The sequence below is a fragment of the Xiphias gladius genome, chromosome 20 (genome assembly GCF_016859285.1).
Source record: "Xiphias gladius isolate SHS-SW01 ecotype Sanya breed wild chromosome 20, ASM1685928v1, whole genome shotgun sequence".
NCBI classification, from domain to species: domain Eukaryota; kingdom Metazoa; phylum Chordata; class Actinopteri; order Istiophoriformes; family Xiphiidae; genus Xiphias; species Xiphias gladius.
In genome coordinates, this window is record NC_053419.1 from 23,992,751 (window position 1) to 24,012,340 (window position 19,590).

Below are 19,590 nucleotides of genomic sequence, written 5' to 3' on the forward strand. Positions count from 1 at the left end.
AGCTCTCTCTGCACTGAGCAGAGGTAGTCTACAGTGATCAGACCCTGGCACTCAAACACCGCCCCCTCCCTCCCATCGACACACACACACACACACACACACACACTCATCTTTCTTTTACACTCACAATCGTACACTCATACCCTGTGACCTCCTGTGTCCAAGCTGGCCGAGTCCACGTCTGTGGAGGAGCCTGATCACCTGTCGTTGTCACTCGCAGTATATTTAGCTGAGGTGTCAGTGATGCTGCCTGTGTGTGTGTGTGTGTGTGTGTGTGTGTGTGTGTGTGTGTGTGTGTGTGTGTGTGTGTGTGTGTTTGAATTTGTGTGTGCGCGGCAGAGAAAAATGTGTTGCTGACACTCAGGGCCTCTGTGGGCCTTGGTCTAGGAGCCCAGGATTACTGCTCCAAAGACCGTCGGCTCTACAAATTACACAGAGAGAAAGAGAGAGAGAGATCAAACCTGTGAGCATGTCCTAGATCTCAGCACACTGAGCATCTGCTTGGCGGAGGATTACCCTCAGCTGTCCACTCCTGTCAGCTATGAAAAGAGGGAGGAAAGGAGACCGGCGGGCGTGGCTGACTTTGATGATCCATGAATCCATTGGATATCGCCACAGAAACGTGGCTTGAATCACTGGAAGGCCCAAAAACGACGCGCTCCCGCCGGTTTGTGGGCCAGAGATCAGTAAAACGTTGGAGGGCTGACGCACGTCTTCCAGCGTCAGAGCCATTCGAAACCGCGATGGTCTCATTGTCATGCTGACAACATAGTGTTGATTCTAGCCAGGTTTAACCAATCGTAAAAGATTTTGGGAAATGCACTTGATAATTAGACTAATGCCAATCTGAACGCTAAATGTAAAGCTACAGCCGGCAGCCGGTTAGCCTAGCTTAGCATAAGGCCTGAAACCTTATATCCTGTGTGTGTAATCCCTTACAAAAACCACAGAGTAAAATGACAGTTGTGTATGTTGTGTACATGTTACACAAACACTATAAAATGAGACAAGTAGTGAGCTTAAGAGGTGCTGGTAGTTGGATTTTGTTATCTTCAGACAGAGCCAGGCTAGTGGTTTCCAGTCCTCATGCTAAGCTGAGCTGACTGGAAATGTTGTTCAGTTACATTTTTGACAAATCGTAAATACATTGATCCTGAACGCATCAGTAAAGAGTTCGCAGACAACGTGTTTGTTTTCCACCAAAACATCCGCTCGTGGTGACTCCAGAACTATTAACCTGGTTTACGGTTCAGATTAGACTCTCACAGCACTTGTTAGCAGGTTCGGGGCAGATCGTGGTCTGGTTTAACACAGAGTACCACCATGTTTCCCTAACCTTAACCGAAGAGCGTTTGTTGCCTGAACCACAGACGGGACGCTGGATGTGTATAGAAACATCATTTCTAGGGGACAGAGTTGCCTCCTGTGTTGCAGCACAAACCGCTTCACAACAGAGACATGGTTTGTAGACAGTCACGAGACAGGAGCGAATGGCACAAATACGTCTCTTGAATATAAACAGAGACGTGAGTCAGCCGTCTCACATATCAAAATGGCTGCCTCTGGTACCAATGTCCTGCCCGTTTTAATTATGAGACTGAACCACGTGGTAAATATGAGGGAAGAACCAAAGGGCCAATCGAGCTGCACAGATCAAACCTCACAGACTGTATTTTATCTCCTGACTGTCAACAGCAACTGGTCCAGACCAGAACGGACTCAGAAGGTTTCAAATCAGAGATACAGGCGACATAATATCTGTAGAGTAGTGAATCTTCATGTGCAGTTGATTTTCGTCTCACCAGGTACCTCCGTGCTCCATACTGCAGGTCATAAAGTTTAGCCAGCGAGAAGCTGCTGATCAGGAGGAAACAGCTGAAGCGTAAAGGATAATTCCACCTGAAAATACATTTTGTGCATGATTTCCTTCTTACAACACACAGAGACAGAGACGAGGGCAGATTGTTAGCGTTTAGGCTCGAAGGAATGTCTAAAATGTTCCGCTGTGTTGCAACTACGTGTTTTAATTTCCCCACCGCTGGTTTGCATCCATCCTTTACCTCCTCCCGGAAAAGAAACATGCTGTTCGTTTACCCCTCTTTCCCCGCCAACGGGCATTTTAGACTCCTGTCTGCACCATTTAGACTCGGGGAAAGGGGGAGGAAGTGAAAAGGGGTGGAATTGTTTGTACTTCTCCCTGTCTTCAGGAAGGCGGCAGAACATGGGGCTGAAATTGAATTATGGCAAATTTAAGCTGTCAGGGAAATTATTCTAATTGTGGCCCATTTAGAGACTGGAGTAAACCTTCAACCATCATCTGACTGAAGCCTCAGCCCCCCCCCGATAAATACACATTCTATTGATCCTAAAAGTTACGATCCCGTCTCTGAATCCTAATGGATTTCTGATTTGATAAACATCATAGGGCCAAGGTGTGGTTATCTGCCAGAGGAAGCAGGAAGAAGTGGCATCTCTGCTGGTATAATTGGGAAGTAGTGAAGACTGCGCTCCTCGTTTTGCAGACCTTCCTCAAGATTTTAACACAGCTGACCATACCTTGCTGTTACAAAGATTTACTGACCTAAATTTCTGCCCGATGGAAAGGCCAGATAGGGCAAATTGTTCATTCTGGCTTCAGAGAACCAAATTTCAGCAGGGTCTAACCCACGATTAGGTGTTGAAATTGGGGTTCAAAGATGGTGCCGGGCTGTTCACGAGCCCCAGCTCCTGGGCTCGCTACTGCGTTGTGTGGCCTACTGCACATGCTCATTGCTGTTTCTACCTCTGCCCGCATGTTCCCGCTCAGCCCCGTAGACGGCACATTGAGATAATGTCCCTGTTTTAGGCTCTGGGAAAGGTTTACCAATACAAAAACTTCCATGGATTAAAAATTCATTGGCACTGTCCTGACAGCAGTTTCATGATGGTGGTTTACGGGGAAATGCTTTCTGGGCTGCAGGAGATTTTTCCCGTTGCATTACCACAAGTGACCACCGGAACAAAGTGGCAGTGAGCTCTCTCAAGTCACGATAATACTTGGTGCCGACTCCTGTTATCAGTCCAAATACAGTCGGCGTTTTTGCTCAACTAAGACGGTGAACCTGGTAAGCAGTACACCTGCTAAACATCAGCATGTTCCCAACACCAGCATTTGGCTGAAAGCCTCGTAGAGCTGCTAGCCTGGCTGTAGAAATCAGACTCACTATAGCCACTCTATCTACTGTCCGCCATTTTCCTTTAGGTGTCTGAATTCTGAGAGTGTGAATTTATTCACGGCAGGGCGGTGTCCCTAACGTTTTCACCGGGCAGCAAATCAATGCCCTGCATTTTAGAGATGCGAAAATGAAAGTTGTTCATCTCTACAGCTCTTAGTGAAGGTCCGAAACCTCGATCCACTGCTCACCACTGAGTAAACTACTTAGTGTCCGTTAGGGCTCGGTGAAGAGGTGACTTTGGAAGCGGCCATCGTGTTGTTAGGTTTGATAAAAGTGTCAAATCTGGATGCGACCTACCAACCCTGATGGAAGCACTTAGAGAAATCAGCTGTCTGATAAAAAAACTGGGCAAATTCTGAATTCTAAGTGAGCGTTTAACGTACATACTGTTTCTGTTTCTTCTGGTTGTGTTTTGTGTTTGTGTACGCTTAACATTAATGGGACAAGACGGCCACTGTTTCTCAGTGTGTCTCATTGTTACACAACAAATAAATGCGTCCTGTAGGTGGACAGTTTTCTGAAAGACGAGACAAGACTCGGGTCTGCTTGTCTCAGCTCAGTTCAACCATGCCTGCATGTGCAGCTTTTACTGTGTGGGTCTGTATGTAATGTATAACCGAGCTTGCGTTTGCCCGTGTGCACCCTGTGTAGGCAGATCGTGTAGGAGGAGTTGGACGAAGTGTCGGAGAAACATAAATAAGCAATCACAGAAGCCATAAGCTCGCTTTGAAGAGAACCAGATGTGTGCAGAGAGATGCTGAAGATATTAATACTGGAGGCACAAGGTCTTCCAACATCCTAAGCTTCTCTGCAAACTTGACCCTTCTCGCTCTTTTTTGTCCGATGGCCCGTTGCAAGGTGAAAACGTAGTGCTTCACGGTCTCAATATTTGCGGTTTTGGACTACGAGGTCTTTAGCAAGGGTTTGGTTGTTTTGTCGAGTCTAATGAGTGTCGGAGAAGGTCCGCGACAGTGTGATGTGGGCTGGGTGAAGTTGGGATATCCGAGAGATAAAGTTACTGTGAAAGCCATGAGCGTGTGTAAACTAATCCATCCTCACCCAACTGCCGGGCATAGTCCACAATCCACAGCAGGTCTCGAGGCATTCCCTCCTCATGTCTGTGTCTGCTCCCCCTCGTACACCTCCTCCATGAAGGAAGTCAGGAGTTCAGCATTTCTGTTATGGTACCTGACACAATGTATGTAGTGATTCATTATAGAGAAATAATCCAAAACAGTTATGCTACTAATGTGACAAACTCAGAAGGAACAGGCAAAGTTTACCTGCCATTTCTGTTGTAAGACCTTCAGAAAATGAAGTAAATCCAATTACATGAATTAACAAGAAGAAAATTAAGTAAACAGACTCTGGGAATCTGACAGATTCTGAGAAAGTGAGCCCCTGGGCACAGAGGGGTAAACAGCCCCCCGCCTCTCCTATACAGGACCCCCAGACTAAGAGAGACACAAAATGCCTACATGAGGGCCCCTGACCTGTGCCCTGTAGGCCCATTCAGTAATCATCCAAGACAATTACGTACCTTATTTACCTAAGTATTTTCACTAGTGATTATTCTGTCAATTTTTTTTTTTTTTCTTTTTGAGTATCGATGAATCTATTAGTCTATAAAATGTTTGAGAATGCTGAAAAGTTCCCAAGTCCCAAGGTGACAACTTGGGTTAGAGATGCAGGACTGAATCAAGGGGAGACAAACAGTGTAAGATGTAATTAAAAAATGTCAGAGAATGTTTTGTTATGTGAGTTGATTAATCAGTTCATCAACTGATCATTTCACTTCTATTACAATATAATCTGAAAAGTGAAGAATGAATAAAGAAAAAACAACAATACATTATGACATTTTTCTTCATATGCAGTTCAGACCACCGATGGGCTGTTTAACATGCCAGTCATTTTACAATGAAGCTCCACTCACGGTGGCCACGCAGGTTGAGGTCATTCTCACGGGGAGGGTCAAAGGTCACGGCCCCCACCTGGACCCTGGTGTCACACGTCCGGGTGACACGCGTCGTAAACAGCGAGAATCACCACCATCTTTCTCTGCCGTGACAGAAATGACATTATCCAGTCAAACCGTCCGGCGTATTGTTTTGACATAAATGGAGCTTAATGCTGTCACAGATCTGACAGTGAACCAAACCTGGCAGTAAACAGCCCAGCAGGAGCAGGAGCAGGAGCAGGAGCAGGAGCAGGAGCAGGAGCAGGAGCAGCGGGAGCAGGAGCAGGAGCAGGAGCAGCAGCAGCAGGAGCAGGAGCAGGAGCAGGAGCAGCAGGAGCAGGAGCAGGAGCAGGAGCAGCAGCAGCAGGAGCAGGAGCAGGAGCAGGAGCAGCAGCAGCAGCAGCAGCAGCAGCAGCAGGAGCAGGAGCAGGAGCAGGAGCAGGAGCAGCAGCAGGAGCAGGAGCAGCAGCAGCAGCAGCGCTAGCCCCCCATTCTCCCTTGTCTCAGTAAGGGTTAGAGGGTAAGTGTTGTCACATGGTCGGCATAGCTCGCCTAATGACTGACAGGTGGACACAAGAGCTGAACTCGGACTCTGGTTACCAATCAGACGCTTCAGAGGCGCCCGCTGTGCAAACATGAGGAGACGTAAACCTGCGATTTTGTTCACACAAACCAGTGGCGGACGACGTACTTGGATCCTTTACTTAAGTAAAAGTAGTTATGTCCAAATGTAAAAACACTCTGTGACGAGTGATTCCAGCAGCGATTCATAGTCGTGAGGAGAAAAACAGATGGTACGTTTTTGTTATCTGTGTGGCTAAAGCCATCTCTTCGTCAATGGCTAAAAGGCCTTTCAAGCTTGTTATCAATGGAAAAATGAGACCACTTTCCCATTCAAGTGAATTGGATCTGAAAGGTAGTGAACTATAAAGTAGAAAGCGGCATAAAATAAAAACTATTAAACTTGTAAAACAATATAAACAACGTGAGCTTAAATTCAAATTGATAATCAGTCGATTAACCAATTTGATGATTATAAAATCAGTCAGCGACTGGATAATCGATGAATCATTGAAGTCATTTTTCATGGAAAAACATCCAGACATTTCATGGTTTCAGCTTCTCCAGTCAAACAAAACAAAAGATCTGAAGGTTTCACTTTGGGCTGCAGGTAACTGTGTTCTCACAATGAAAATAACAGTTTCAGCCCCATAAAAGAGTTAAAAACTGGCTCCACCTCAACCAGCAACTGGAGTTAAATGCTGCTCAGACATTAATATATGAGAAATAGTCATCGAAAGATATAATATACTGTACATTAGTGTCAGTCTCACCTTTCTCTGCATTGAGGACTTTTACTTTCGATGCTTTAAATACATTTTCCTAATGATGCTTTTTTACTTTTTCTTATTACTAATCTGAATACAGGAGCTTTACCAGTAGCAGAGTATTTATTTATTGAGTGGTATTGATATTAAAACTTAAGTAAAGGATCTGAATTTCTTCTTCCAGCAGTTTATCTTAGTTATTACAGTTTGGTCAGTCTGGTCTTTAGCTGGCTGCTGTCGTCACGGTAAACGTTTCATTTCTATACAACGGATGCCAAAAAGTCAGACTCTGGTTGTGTGGTCTCGGCAGGGTGGTGCTCTAAAGCCACTCGTTTGTGATTTCTCCTCTCTTTTCTCTTCTGGCAAGGTGCACGAGCTGGATTCTTCTTAATAGGATGTTGTTTCTCAATCTCGCCCGCGCTGAATGTCCCAGTTGTAGCTATGAGAAATAGTAAACAGAAGCCTGAAAGTCAAAGCTACACCCGTGTGGAAAAGCATCAGTAAATGTGCTCTCATCCCATTAGCCCATCTAAATCCGGAGCCTTAGCTAACCTCTGCTATTACCCCTAACCAGAGAGCAATCAGACCCTGGCGGGGTCCGTATTTTTAGAAGTCTCATCAACACAGATGATTACCAGCAACATGAAAGAGTGTGTGTGTGTGTGTGCGTGTGTATGCAGAGTCATATAGCGGAGACCACAGGGGGGCGACTTTGAGGTTGTAACCGGGGAGGAACTGGGCTGGTTTATTTCTGGAGCATGTGTTGCTCCGGTACGGGGACCAACAGCTGAGCATGTGCCAGTGCAAGGGCAAGTCATGATGTCTGTCTCTGCAGTGATGACCAGATGCAGGTTCTGATAATCAACATCGGCGCTGACCTTCAGCTGGAGCGCACACACCCAGTAACACAATCCCTGCAGCGTGTGTGTGTGTGTGTGTGTATGCGCGCATACGTACGGGACAGCGTTTCCCAGCCTTTTATTACTACATCACTTTCATTTGTCTCCCTCAGAAACTTCAAACCTCTGTTACACCGGAGAAAAACCACTGAGTGCTCTACTCTGTCATTGTGCGATTGGCTCAAGTTATTACCAAAGCAAACTGGGTTTGCTCACCACAGTCCCCTTAGTCATCTGTGCGGCAGACGGGGGCTGAGACAGATGAGAAGCGAGGCTGCCGATGTTTTCAAGTGTAACCACCTCCCGACCAGAAGCCTTCATCTAAATCAATATGTGAAGATCTGTGGGGAGCCAAATGACAGGGAGCTCAGAAGGATCCGCCTAAAGGGGTCTGCGGTCGGTATTCAGCATCTCTGTTGTGAGCAGAGTGTACATTACACATACGTCGTCATCGCATGGGATTTCTCAGCGTCCTCATGTATACTGTCGGGATTTGAGTCAACTGTGGTTTTAAACAGAGCTTTTCGAGTGAAAAGCGTCTCTTTTATCATCTGATGCCGTTTGTTGTTTTTAATGTACCACCACTTATTAATTAGACGCACGGCTGCTCTTCACTTTAGCACAAATTACTTCTGTAAATCAGGCCAAGCGCTGGAGCTAAATTATAAATGATTACAAAGATAAAGTGAAGCCGGTTGTTTTCCTTCTAACCTGCTCTGATTTGTGCGACGATAAATGTCACGACGGTGCCTCAAAAGAAAAGAATATACCTCCTGTCCTGAGACCGATTCTCTGATCAGCTGCTCAGCGCCTCACACGTTCAGGCCTTAAGTGGGGTCGTGAATGACTGACTCCCTCTGGTGGACAATTAAGGAACGGCAGGGAGGAGGCAGCAACCTGGACGTGACATGCAAAGTTGGACAAATCGAGACTCAATGTCCTGAGAAAGTATAGAAACTCAGTATGGAACACACATTCATCATCCCTATGCACAAGATATAGTCTTATACAATGTAAATGATACACCGCCCACACTAATAGTGAAGAAAAATGACTACAAATATGTGCAAAATGATCACAGATAGAGAGCAATCACAAAGAGACGCAAACTGATCTAAAAGAGACACACAAAGAGACACAAACTGACCACAAAGAGACGCAAATGGACCATAAAGACACACAAAATAACTACAAACAGATGCAGAAACAAGCACAGACGCAGAGTAACCACAAAGAGATGCAAATGGACCATAAGGAAACGCAAAACAACCACAAAGAGACACAAAATGACCACAAAGACACACAAGATAACTAAGAATACGTGCACAAACGATCATAGACGCAGAGTAACCACAAAGAGATGCAAATTGGGCATTTTAAATGTCTGTGTCCAGGGGCCCATTGTCTCACATTCTGTCCATGGCTGTAGGATACTTGGAGCTACTAATAGTATTTATTGATATTAACGAACTGAATACAGTATTAGAATTACAAGCTTGCCACAATCTACCCCAACATTCATCCGGAACGTCCAAGATGTCACCACAGCCCAGTCACCGCAGGTCACATATGAAACTCATGTCAATCTTTAGAAAGACATTCTTCAAATCCCGGAACGTGGGAAGCCACGTCACCATTCTTCGAACCACAGCTACAGGACATGCCTCACTGTTGGGCTGCAGGCGGATTTTTCTCCCTCATTCAAACATAGAGCCACACTGCTAGCAGGCTAAAAATTCTGTCTGTCACGGTGACTGTAAGGAAAAATGCCATGACCAAGATGTTCCCTTGGATATGGTTTGGGGTTTTTTTGTAATTCTTGAATTCAATTCATTTTTTCGATTTACACGCTGTCCACATTTTACGGAGTTTTGTATCCTTTCAACGCTGAACCCGACACCGCACGGATTGAAGAGGGTTATTGTAAAAAAAAACATAAATAAGGATTTTGCAAAAAGACTTGGTGACAAACCGATTTATTTGGTATAAAATAAATAGCACATTCAAACATTCCCGTCATGTAAACTGAAGTCAAGTCAAAAATGGTGAGCTACAGTATGAAATGTGTTATACAGTAAAGATACACAGACACACTCACAGACTCTCTCCAGCAACAAACAATAAAACTTTCCCCCTATTTGCCCCCTTTCCCCAGCAGTTATTTGGATGTGACAAAGGTTTATAACAAAGCGAGCATCAGATTCCGAATATAATCACCTACAACACTAACAACATCTAATCCATCGAAGCTGGTTTGGTTTTTGATACGCCACATTTTATGAAAAGAGAAACATGTAAAAGTCCACAACACTTGGAGCAAAAGTGAATAAAAGACCAGCGTAAAATCAACAGCTGACACAGCGAATGGCTCGAGCGATGTGGTCGATGTTGAACTTGTCAGACAGTCCAGTCTTTTTATGCAACAAATCAAGTATCAACCACAGGTCCCACTCCAGTCCACTTCAGACACTCGAGAGGAACCTGTGCGTCCGTGATGACACTCACCTTCACGCACACACACACACATACACACAGATGTTCAGCCACTCGGGTTCTCTCAGTATGGACGACCAATCCGACACAAATGTCCTCCGCTTCCATAAAACTCCTTCGGACGTGCAGTCTCCTCGTCAGGAGTCTCCGGTCATGATGGCAAGAAACTCCTCCTGGTTTACTGGCAGAGGGAGCGAAAAAAATTCAGTCGGAAAATAACTTTGCACATTAATGCTCATTTTTAACACATTTCAAGGAAGAATATCTAATGATTGTTTTGGCAATTAATCTGCCCATTAGTGGAAAAAATAGTGAAAAACCCTAGGTGACGTCTTCAAATGTCTCGTTCTGTCCAACCAACGGTCCAAAACCCAAAGACGTTCAGTTTGCGAACAATTAAGATAAAGAAAAGCAGCAAATACTGATGTTTAAGAAGCTAAAACAAGGTAATGTTTTGTAATTTTACTTGTAAATGACTTCAGACGCCGATAAATGTCTGTTCAATCAACTAATCAATGAATCACTAATTGTTTCTGGTCTAGTCATTTTTGTTCAGCTCTGAGGTTAAAGCTCTATATCAAAGGACAAGCAGCAGTTTCACATGGTGTAGCTGATGGAATAAAATGGACATTGAGAGCAAGCCTGACACATCTAAGACATAATCTGCGTCTGAAATCACTCTCTGTTTACGATATATTTCACAGTATTGGTCCAACGTGTCACGTGAATGTCCCAATTCAGAGCGAGAGCACTATATAATGCCACGGGGGAACATTTATGTCGTGTCCACGGTACGTTCACTACTCTCTGCTAAGAATCCCACGATGCACTGCCCTTTATACATGCCGAAATACTAACGTGTGCAACTGTAAATCTGTCAGTGACGACCGAAATCTCAGTTTACTGCTCACTATGAAGTGAACTATCGCATGTCTACTGTACAGGGAGCAGCGGTGGGGTGAACCAGGGTGAGGTGTTGGACACGACGTGTATTTTAGAATTCCTCACTCTTACTAACCTCGGATATCAAACACACGGTGCTGAAATAGTCTCAGCAGCTTCAAAGATGCGGAAGCAAAGCTCAGTACTGTGCTTCGGCTGCACAGGTGTAATCGATAACATTAATTTATCTGCATGGATCAGCTGTCGTTACGATTGGTTTCACCTGTACTTTTCCTGCTGTGTTGAGTCAAAATGTCCACAGTAAAAAAGGCGTATTAGGCCCTTCAAGACTCTGGAAAACCCTCAATTCATTACAAGTTATTATATTATTCAGATGTTATTGTCTCTAAAACACCTTCTATTACCTTATAGGAGTTATTGCTTGAGTTAGGTTCATGTTTACACACTCTGATATTGATTCCTCTGAACTAAGAATGTAAAAATCAAGTGCAGATTTAAATTGTACAAAAATCTAATTCCATTCACAGCGACAAAAAAACATTTTTTTTTGTTTCTAGCAGGAAGAGCTTGTTTTAACACGCAAAGCCTGTTATGGTTCCAGAAAGTAACACACCCACATAGACATTCATTTGTTTATTGACTTGCTACTGTCTGTCTGCCCCCTTGTGGCTGTTGGGGGTTGTGGCAGATCTACAGAGGACACTGAACACTCACCTCCTCCTCTGCACACTGCTGGACTGTGGTGCTGTTTGTCTATATTAGAGGTTAGTGGTGCACCTCTTTGCTTCCAAATCTTAAAAGGGTGTTTGATTAAAGCTGTATGCATGGTGGACTAGGTGGACTCTAACATGTGCCCCGTGTAGAAATGAACGCTCTTCAGTCATTTAAGAATAAAATAAGTTGAACCGGAACCTTTCGTCAGTTTTCATATACACTTCACTATAATTCAATACGGCGCTTATATATATCGGCCCGAGGCCCTGATATATTTAGGTTTTGGCTCCTTCTGGCCAAAACGTTTGGGCACCTTGAGAGCCTCAGTCCTGACACCCGATGTAAGAACACGGTAGCGATCGCTTACTTTCACCATCTCCGTCAGTGTCAAACTCGTCGATCATGCTGCGCAGCTCCTCATCACTGATGTTCTCCCCGAGTTCTCGAGCTACTCGTCTCAGGTTCCTCAGACTGATCTTTCCTGATTCATCATCATCAAATAATTTGAAGGCCTTCATGATCTCCTCCTTTGGGTCTCGCTCCAGGATGCGATCAGTCACTGCAGGAAGATGTGAGCATGTTCAGGACTTACTGAAGCACCTTAGTCAGTGTAAAGATAGATTTATTCATTCTGTGTGTCAACATTCATCCCTTTTTTATTATCAGCCGCTGGCACATGTTCTGCAGCATCTCTCTGCCTTGAGATTCAGTCGAAGTGAGGGCAAACTTACCTACTTCATTGAAATCCTCAAATGTTATTTTGCCATTTCCCTCTCTGTCGTAGTCTTTAAGAATCTTCAGAACATCCACTTTCTTCACTTCGAAGCCGAGTGCGCGCATTGCCACCTGTTTGGAATTTTTAACTGTGATATATATTTAAATGGCATAACTTAAAGATTAGAACATTTTTCAATCGATCAATTAATCCCCACTGGTCACATTCACACCCTCTTTTATCCATGCCTTGGGTCTTAGTGGGGCTGAGCAACTGTGTCTCTCTTACCGACCCTGGTTTTTAATCACGTTGGTATATTCAATAAATTCCCCCCTTCATACAGGCTCTCACCTTCCTTTAATGCACCAGAAAGTACAACAGTGAATAAGATCTTACCCTAAGTATAAACAACTACTCACTACTCATCCGCTGCGTGTGGTCTAATTCCAAACAGAGAAAGTCTGTCAGCATCATTCTGCAGTTTCGGGCAATAATATCAACCTTGTGCTCTGTCTAAAGCGCTGGTGAGACCTGAAAGTGGATTTAATGTGGATACAGAAAACAACTCAAATGTTGAAGAAATTGCAGTTGTGGAGCAGGTGCAGATAAAGAACAGCTAGTGGTTTGTAAAAGCTTGTTGAGTTAGAATTTGGGACAATCAGATGCCTCCCTAATGGAAGGGATGATGAGGAAGTATCTAAACATCTCAAGTGCCTTAAACCTTTGCACCGAACTGTAGGTTCACTAATAACTTTGTTAGGTTTAGAATAATCTAAGGCAACAATGGTGTGAGGTAAATTTACCATACTTCTGCTTTAGTTGTTGTACATCAGGAAAGTGTGATAAATATTGTGATAATACCATTTACACTGATATTTTTGGCCACAACAATCCTAGCAAGAAAATGCGATACTGGCATGCCCCTCGTAGGGACAGGGGTTAACCCACAAATCATCAACAACCTCAGCCGTGACAGTCCCGTCAAAGGTCTGTAGGGAGAGGCAGGAAGGGTTAACACAGCCACTGTTATACGGGCTTTGTTCATGTCACTACATATCCTCAAACATCCTGCAGATGGAATGAGATGACCAGAGCCATAAAGATGTGATTAAAATGTATTTATAATATTATTATGATAGTCAAGAGATGTGAGACGGAGCCTGCTTTAGTTAAAGGTTCTTAACCTCGGAATATGTTAAATAAATGTTCCTCAGCATGATTTACGGTTTTCTTTTTGTTGTCAGGCACAAAGAATAAATGAAAGGTCCACTGAGAGGGTGGATGAAGGTGTTTTTATTAAGTTATTGTTTCCTTACTTATTACTGACGCAAATGTGTGAATCAACAGTGGTTCTGATTTAAGGCGATATTGCCGAACCCAACTGTTTAGTTTGTCATTGTGATAAATAATATATTCTATAGTATATTCTATTTATTATTAGTAATGATATGTATGTATGTAATGATAGATGGGTGTTGAGGCATTATACTAATACTTAAATCAAAACCATCTTCCCCGCATATTTAAATTTAAACAGAATTAAAATCTGAATGTATTGCACTTTAAATAGTCAGTACAGTGGACATCTGTTGACTATAAAATAACTAACTGACTGGTGTCCTTGGTTGCTCACCTTCAGCTCGTGATAATCGATTTCTTTATCTTTGTCAGTGTCAAACAGCTCGAAAGCTTCTTTGATTTCATGTTTCTGATCCTCGGTGAGCTCTCTCCTCTTCTTACGTTTGGTTTTGTCTGCCGCAAGCTCAGTTCTGGAAAGAGAGATGCCAGTGTTACTACAGCTGGAGAGCTGTGAGCCAGTCAGGAATATCTACTATATTACCGATGCCAACATTTTATTGTGCGTTATCAAATACTTATAGCAGCAAAACTGGAACCTCCATAGTCCTTAGATAGGGTCACAAATTTAGCCAGCTGTGATAGCACAAACTGTGGCGTAAAGGTCTGACTGTACAGCACTAAGTCTTCCACCTGTCCATATATTTGGTCTCTGTCATAAAGGAAGTCCATTGGTGTCACAGCATCAGACAGGTCACAGATTATGGAACAGTGAAATACAGCCGGCAAAATCTGTGGCCCGATCTAAACACTATGGAGGCACCATTTTTGGTAGACGACGCTGAGTTTTTCTGCAGTTCCTCATTCGGCAGTTAAGGAGAAAATTAAACGACAGGACTGAGTGACGGATTCTCTGTTTTTTTAATCAGGTTATTGTTGTGAAAGGGTGTTAGAAATCTTAATTAAAGCTTTAACGCTTAACCCAATTTTTTTATGAAAGCAAAAAAAAAAAAAAAGTTTATTTTGCTGTTTTCTTCCATCCACACAACAATTAACCAGGTTTAACTTAAAAACTTCAACATTTACTCCTGTCCAACCTGGATTTGATTAATAAGTAGAATCCAATAACTGTGAAACACAGTTGCAGATTTGTGACCTTCATTCTATTTATGAAAACAAGAAAAAGGTTAATTTCACTGCTCCCCACCCCCCCCACGTAGACCTCCTCAGACCAGATCCAGATCCAGAAACCCGCTATTTGTCATTTAAGTCTCCCTAAGCCCCAGTTTGTGCCTCTCATGTCTTAGAACACCCTCGGGTCACAGAGGTAACCATCGGTTCCTCTAAAAGGTCGTGGACCCACGAGGTCTGAAAAACTCAGGAGGTCCTTTCAAACCCTTTACCGCTGGGCCACATGATTTTTGTTTTTAGTTATCAAAGTCAAGTAAACGACGCAGAACGATTAAAAAACGTTTCCAGTAACGTTCCTGCAATAAATTCCTGCACAAGTCACAGAATCTGATGGGAATTTACCGTAACATCTGTTTAGCCTTTGATTCAACGGGAGCTATAGAGTTAAATGTAACAGCTGCCTTAAGATTCACTTCAAACAAAACACCGAGCTGCACTGCGACGCGGTGCGAGGAAATAACTAAACTATAACAGCAACTATCTGAATAAATAACGGTAACTTGGATGAGTGAATTTTGTGGAAGGTTCGGTTTTCAAACAGCCAAACATGCTAACGCTAGCTAACGTGAAGGAGCTAACTTCTGCGTTGCTAGCGCGTTGAACTGAACTTTTGGCGGAGAGATGAGGAGAGCAGCGGAGACAGACTGGTTTACCTTAGAGACAGACTCATTTTCGGTGGATCTCAAGGTTTAAAAGTAAAAGTTACTGTCGCTTAACACAGAGATGACTGTCCCGACAACAACAAATCAGTTTATCCGCGCTCACACACAGAAGCCTCCTATTGGTCGGTGGTTACCAGGCAGCAGCAAAGTGTTGTCTGATTGGTCTAAGGTCATGGCCACTCACTTTTTTTATTCCCTTCAAACTTTATTGAAGATCATCTTATGTACACAAAGGCATTCAGAAAGTATTCAGACCTTTTGCATCCTTTATTGTGTTGCAGATTTACATTTAAATGGATAAAACTGCCATTTTCTCATCAATCTACACTCAATATCTCATAATTACAAAGGGAAAACACGTTTTGAAATTTTTGCACATTTATTAAAAATCAAAAACTGAATTCTTCATTTACAAAAAGGTAATCAGACCCTTAATCCAGCATATTGTAGAACCCCTTTTGGCAGCAGTAACAGCTTCGAGTCTTCTTAGGTAAGGTTCTACAAGCCTTGCACAATTGGATTTGGGCAGGCCCTCTTAAATGCCATCAGACTAGATGGGAAGCGTCTGAACTGCCCTCTTCAGGTCTCCACAGATGTTCTATGGGTTTTAAGTCTGGGCTCAGGCTAGGCCTCTCAGGGACAGTCAGAGACTCGTCCCCAAGCCAGTCCGGCGCCGTCTCAACTGTATGCTCCGGGTCACTGTCCCGCTGAAAGGTGAACCGTTGACCCAGTCTCAGGTCACATGCACTCTGGAGCATATTTTCTTCAAAGGCCTCTCTGTATTCGGCTGCCTTCTTCCTTACCAGTCTCCCTGTCCCCGCCGCTGAGAAGCACCCCCCCCCATAGCATGACGCTGCCACCACCATGCTTCACCATAGGGATGGTATTTACCAGGTTATGAGCAGTACCTGGTGTTCACCAGTCTAAGTGTTTAGAGTTCTGCTCAAAGGGTTCAGTTTTGGTCTCAACAGACCAGAGAATCTTTTTCCTCACGCTCTCAGAGTCCTTTAAATGCCGTTTGGCAAACTCCAAGCGGACTGTCATATGCCTTTTACTTAAACTGGCTTCTGCCTAGCCACTCTACAATAAAAGCCTGATCGATGGAGTGCTGCTAAGATGGTGGTCCTTCCAGCAGGTTCCCCCATCGCTACAGAGGATTTCTGAAGCTCCGTTAGAGTGACAGTTGGGTTCTTGGTCACCTCCCTGGCCAAGGCCCTTCTTGCCCGGTTGCTCAGTTTGGCTGGACGTCCAACTCTAGGAAGAGTCCTGGTGGTTCCAAACTTCTTCCATTTGAGAATTATTGAGGCCACCGTGCTCCTGGGAACACTCAAAGCTTTAGAAATGGATTTATACCCTTGTCCCGATCTATGCCTCGCCACAATTTTATCACGGAGGTCTACAGAGAGCTCCTTGGACTTCATGGTTTGGTTTTTGTCTCGGTTGCTCACCTTCAGCTCGTGATAATCGATTTCTTTATCTTTGTCACTGTCAAACAGCTCGAAAGCTTCTTTGATTTCATGTTTCTGATCCTTGGTGAGCTCTTTCCTCTTCTTGCGTTTGGTTTTGTCTGCCGCAAGCTCAGTTCTGGAAAGAGAGATGCCAGTGTTACTACAGCTGGAGAGCTGTGAGCCAGTCAGGAATATCAGCTATATTACTGATGCCAACATTTTATTGTGCGTTATCAAATACTTATAGCAGCAAAATCGGAACTTCCATAGTCTTTAGATAGGGTCACAAATTTAGCCAGCCGTGATAGCACAAAGACGATGCTGAGGTTTTCTGCAGTTCCTCATTCGGCAGTTAAGGGAAAATTAAACGACAGGACTGAGTGACGGATTCTCTGTTTTTTTAATCAGGTTATTGTTGTGAAAGGGAAATCTTAATTAAAGCTTTAACGCTTAACCCACTTTCACATCTGTGAAACCTTTGTTTTTTATGAAAGCAAAAAAGGTGATTTTGCTGTTTTCCTCCATCCAAATAACAATTACCCAATTTGTGAAAACAAGAAAAAGGTTAATTTCGCTGCTTTTCACGCATCTGGACCACCTCAGACCAGATCCAGAAACCCGCTATTTGTCATTTAAGTTTCCCTGAGCCCCAGTTTGTGCCTCTCATGTCTTAGAACACCCTCGGGTCACAGAGGTAACCATCGGTTCCTCTAAAAGGTCGTGGACCACGAGGTCTGAAAAACTCAGAAGGTCCTTTCAAACCCTTTACCGCTGGGCCACATGATTTTTGTTTTTAGTTATCAAAGTCAAGTAAACGACGCAGAACGATTCAAAAAAACGTTTCCAGTAACGTTCCTGCAATAAATTCCTGCACAAGTCACAGAATCTGATGGGAATTTACCGTAACATCTGTTTAGCCTTTGATTCAACGGGAGCTATAGAGTTAAATGTAACAGCTGCCTTAAGATTCACTTCAAACAAAACACCGAGCTGCACTGCGACGCGGTGCGAGGAAATTAAACTATACAAGCAACTATCTGAAAAAATAACGGTAACTTGGATGATGAGTGAATTTTGCGGACGGTTCGGTTTTCAAACAGCCGAACGTGCTAACGCTAGCTAACGCGAAGGAGCTAACTTCTGCGTTGCTGGCGCGTTGACATGAAGAGAGCAGCGGAGACAGGCTGGTTTACCTTAGAGACAGACTCATTTTCGGTGGATCTCAAAGTTTTTAGGATCTTAAAATCAAACGTTACTCGTCCCCAAACACAGAGACGACTACTAATACTTCTTTTTTTTTTCCTCTCTTCTTCTTCTTCTTTGTGTTTGTTGGCGGATCGCAAACCCACTCTAAAGGTGCATACCGCCACCTAGTGTGTCGGGGTGTGTGGAAGCGTGACGTTAGGCCAGCTGGATACTGATTGGTCGCCGGTGAAAGAAAACAAACAACCGGATCCCAGTGCTGCCTGTCTCATGAGACCGGCCGACCCCCCCTCTGGTTTCCCTGACGCCCTGTCCTGTGCTCAGCGGTGATTCCTGCATCCGTCCCCGTCCCCGACCTCCGCTGGTGAGTGTGGAGTATCGCAACTACTACGACAGGACCAGATAACTGTCGGCTGAAAGGGGGCGACTCGACCCTCCGGACCCAGCTCCCGTTGCCCAGGCGGGGCAGTGCCCCCTCGGTCTGCAGAGAGATGAGGGCACCAGACGCACAATGCAGGCGCCTCATGGATTATTGGGGGAGGACTGGGTGAAGGATCCTGTCTTCTTCCCTCCATTGTGTTCTTCGTTTGAAGCCTACATGTTCACGTTGGTGTCTGGTTCCAAAAAAAATACAGGCGTAGTTGCAGCAAAGCATCATGTGCGTGGACTATTTAAAGAGGATGTCATAGCATCCCTCCTGAGACCGACCCTGGGCTGCCTTTATGACAGTCCGGTGGTTCAAGGCTCTGAATGGGCTGTTTGTCGTCAGTCGAATCTGGCAACACAGCAGCGACGTTTTCGCTGTCAAGGACGTTGTGAATAAAAGAGTGAGAGAAGTTGCCCCCCCCCCCTTGTTGTCATTCCCCTGAGGATACACCACTTGGCCCTGAACGCCACAAATTTCCAGCTCAGACTGGCGGAGCTGAACAGAGCCACGCACATTAATACCCCCACCAAACCTGCACAGAGCCGCAGAGCAGAGTGTTCCTGGCAGGACTGGGTTCACCACCAACAGCCTCCTGTGGAACAACACACAGAGGCCTTTTGTGCCGCCCGCCTGGGTCGCCTCTGCCCGGGCCTCAGCGGAGAGAGGCCGGGGATGGAGGCCAGGGGGGGGGGGGCTGCTGGATCCCTTTAAATACACCAACCCTCGAGAACCAAGGACAGAAATGCTGACGCCGTTTGGTTTATTGACAACATTCTAATATATTTACGAAATACAACCGGTGGTAGAGGAAGAGCCCGGCTCCTTTAGCCGTAAAAACAATCCGAATGAAACGGTTTGTCTTGTGTCCAGGCCCCGTAGAATCACACATGGAAGGCACGGCCACGATTTCAATAACCTAACACCGTCTGTTGGTTGGTAAAGGGGAAACAAACCACAGTCTCCCGTGATAAAGCTCTGTGTTTTTCATGATCCATCCATCCACCACAACCTCGCCCCCCTGCGGACTCTGACGCTCTATAACAACCACACACTCTTTCCTTTGTCACTTCTAAGCAGACGTTGTTTTGCGGGCACCGCTGACTGATGCTGTCCTACCTCTTTGGGGGGGACAGTAA

The 19,590-nt window shown here is 44.5% G+C and overlaps 1 protein-coding gene across 2 annotated transcripts; it reads right to left on the reverse strand.

Moving 5' to 3' along the window:
• Nucleotides 1-9,362: 9,362 nt before the first annotated feature.
• cetn3 (centrin 3) lies at nucleotides 9,363-15,518 on the reverse strand. Of its 2 annotated transcripts, none has more exons than XM_040158099.1 (5): nucleotides 15,368-15,518; nucleotides 13,861-13,996; nucleotides 12,244-12,358; nucleotides 11,880-12,071; nucleotides 9,363-10,076 (listed from the first exon to the last, which is right to left on the reverse strand). In XM_040158099.1, exons 1-5 carry the CDS (start codon nucleotides 15,382-15,384, stop codon nucleotides 10,033-10,035), a joined length of 504 nt encoding a protein of 167 aa, XP_040014033.1. In that variant the 5' UTR covers nucleotides 15,385-15,518; the 3' UTR covers nucleotides 9,363-10,032. The 2 variants fall into 2 exon arrangements, with proteins under 2 accessions (XP_040014033.1, XP_040014034.1); XM_040158100.1 differs by lacking the exon at nucleotides 15,368-15,518 and adding an exon at nucleotides 15,057-15,347.
• Nucleotides 15,519-19,590: the final 4,072 nt, after the last annotated feature.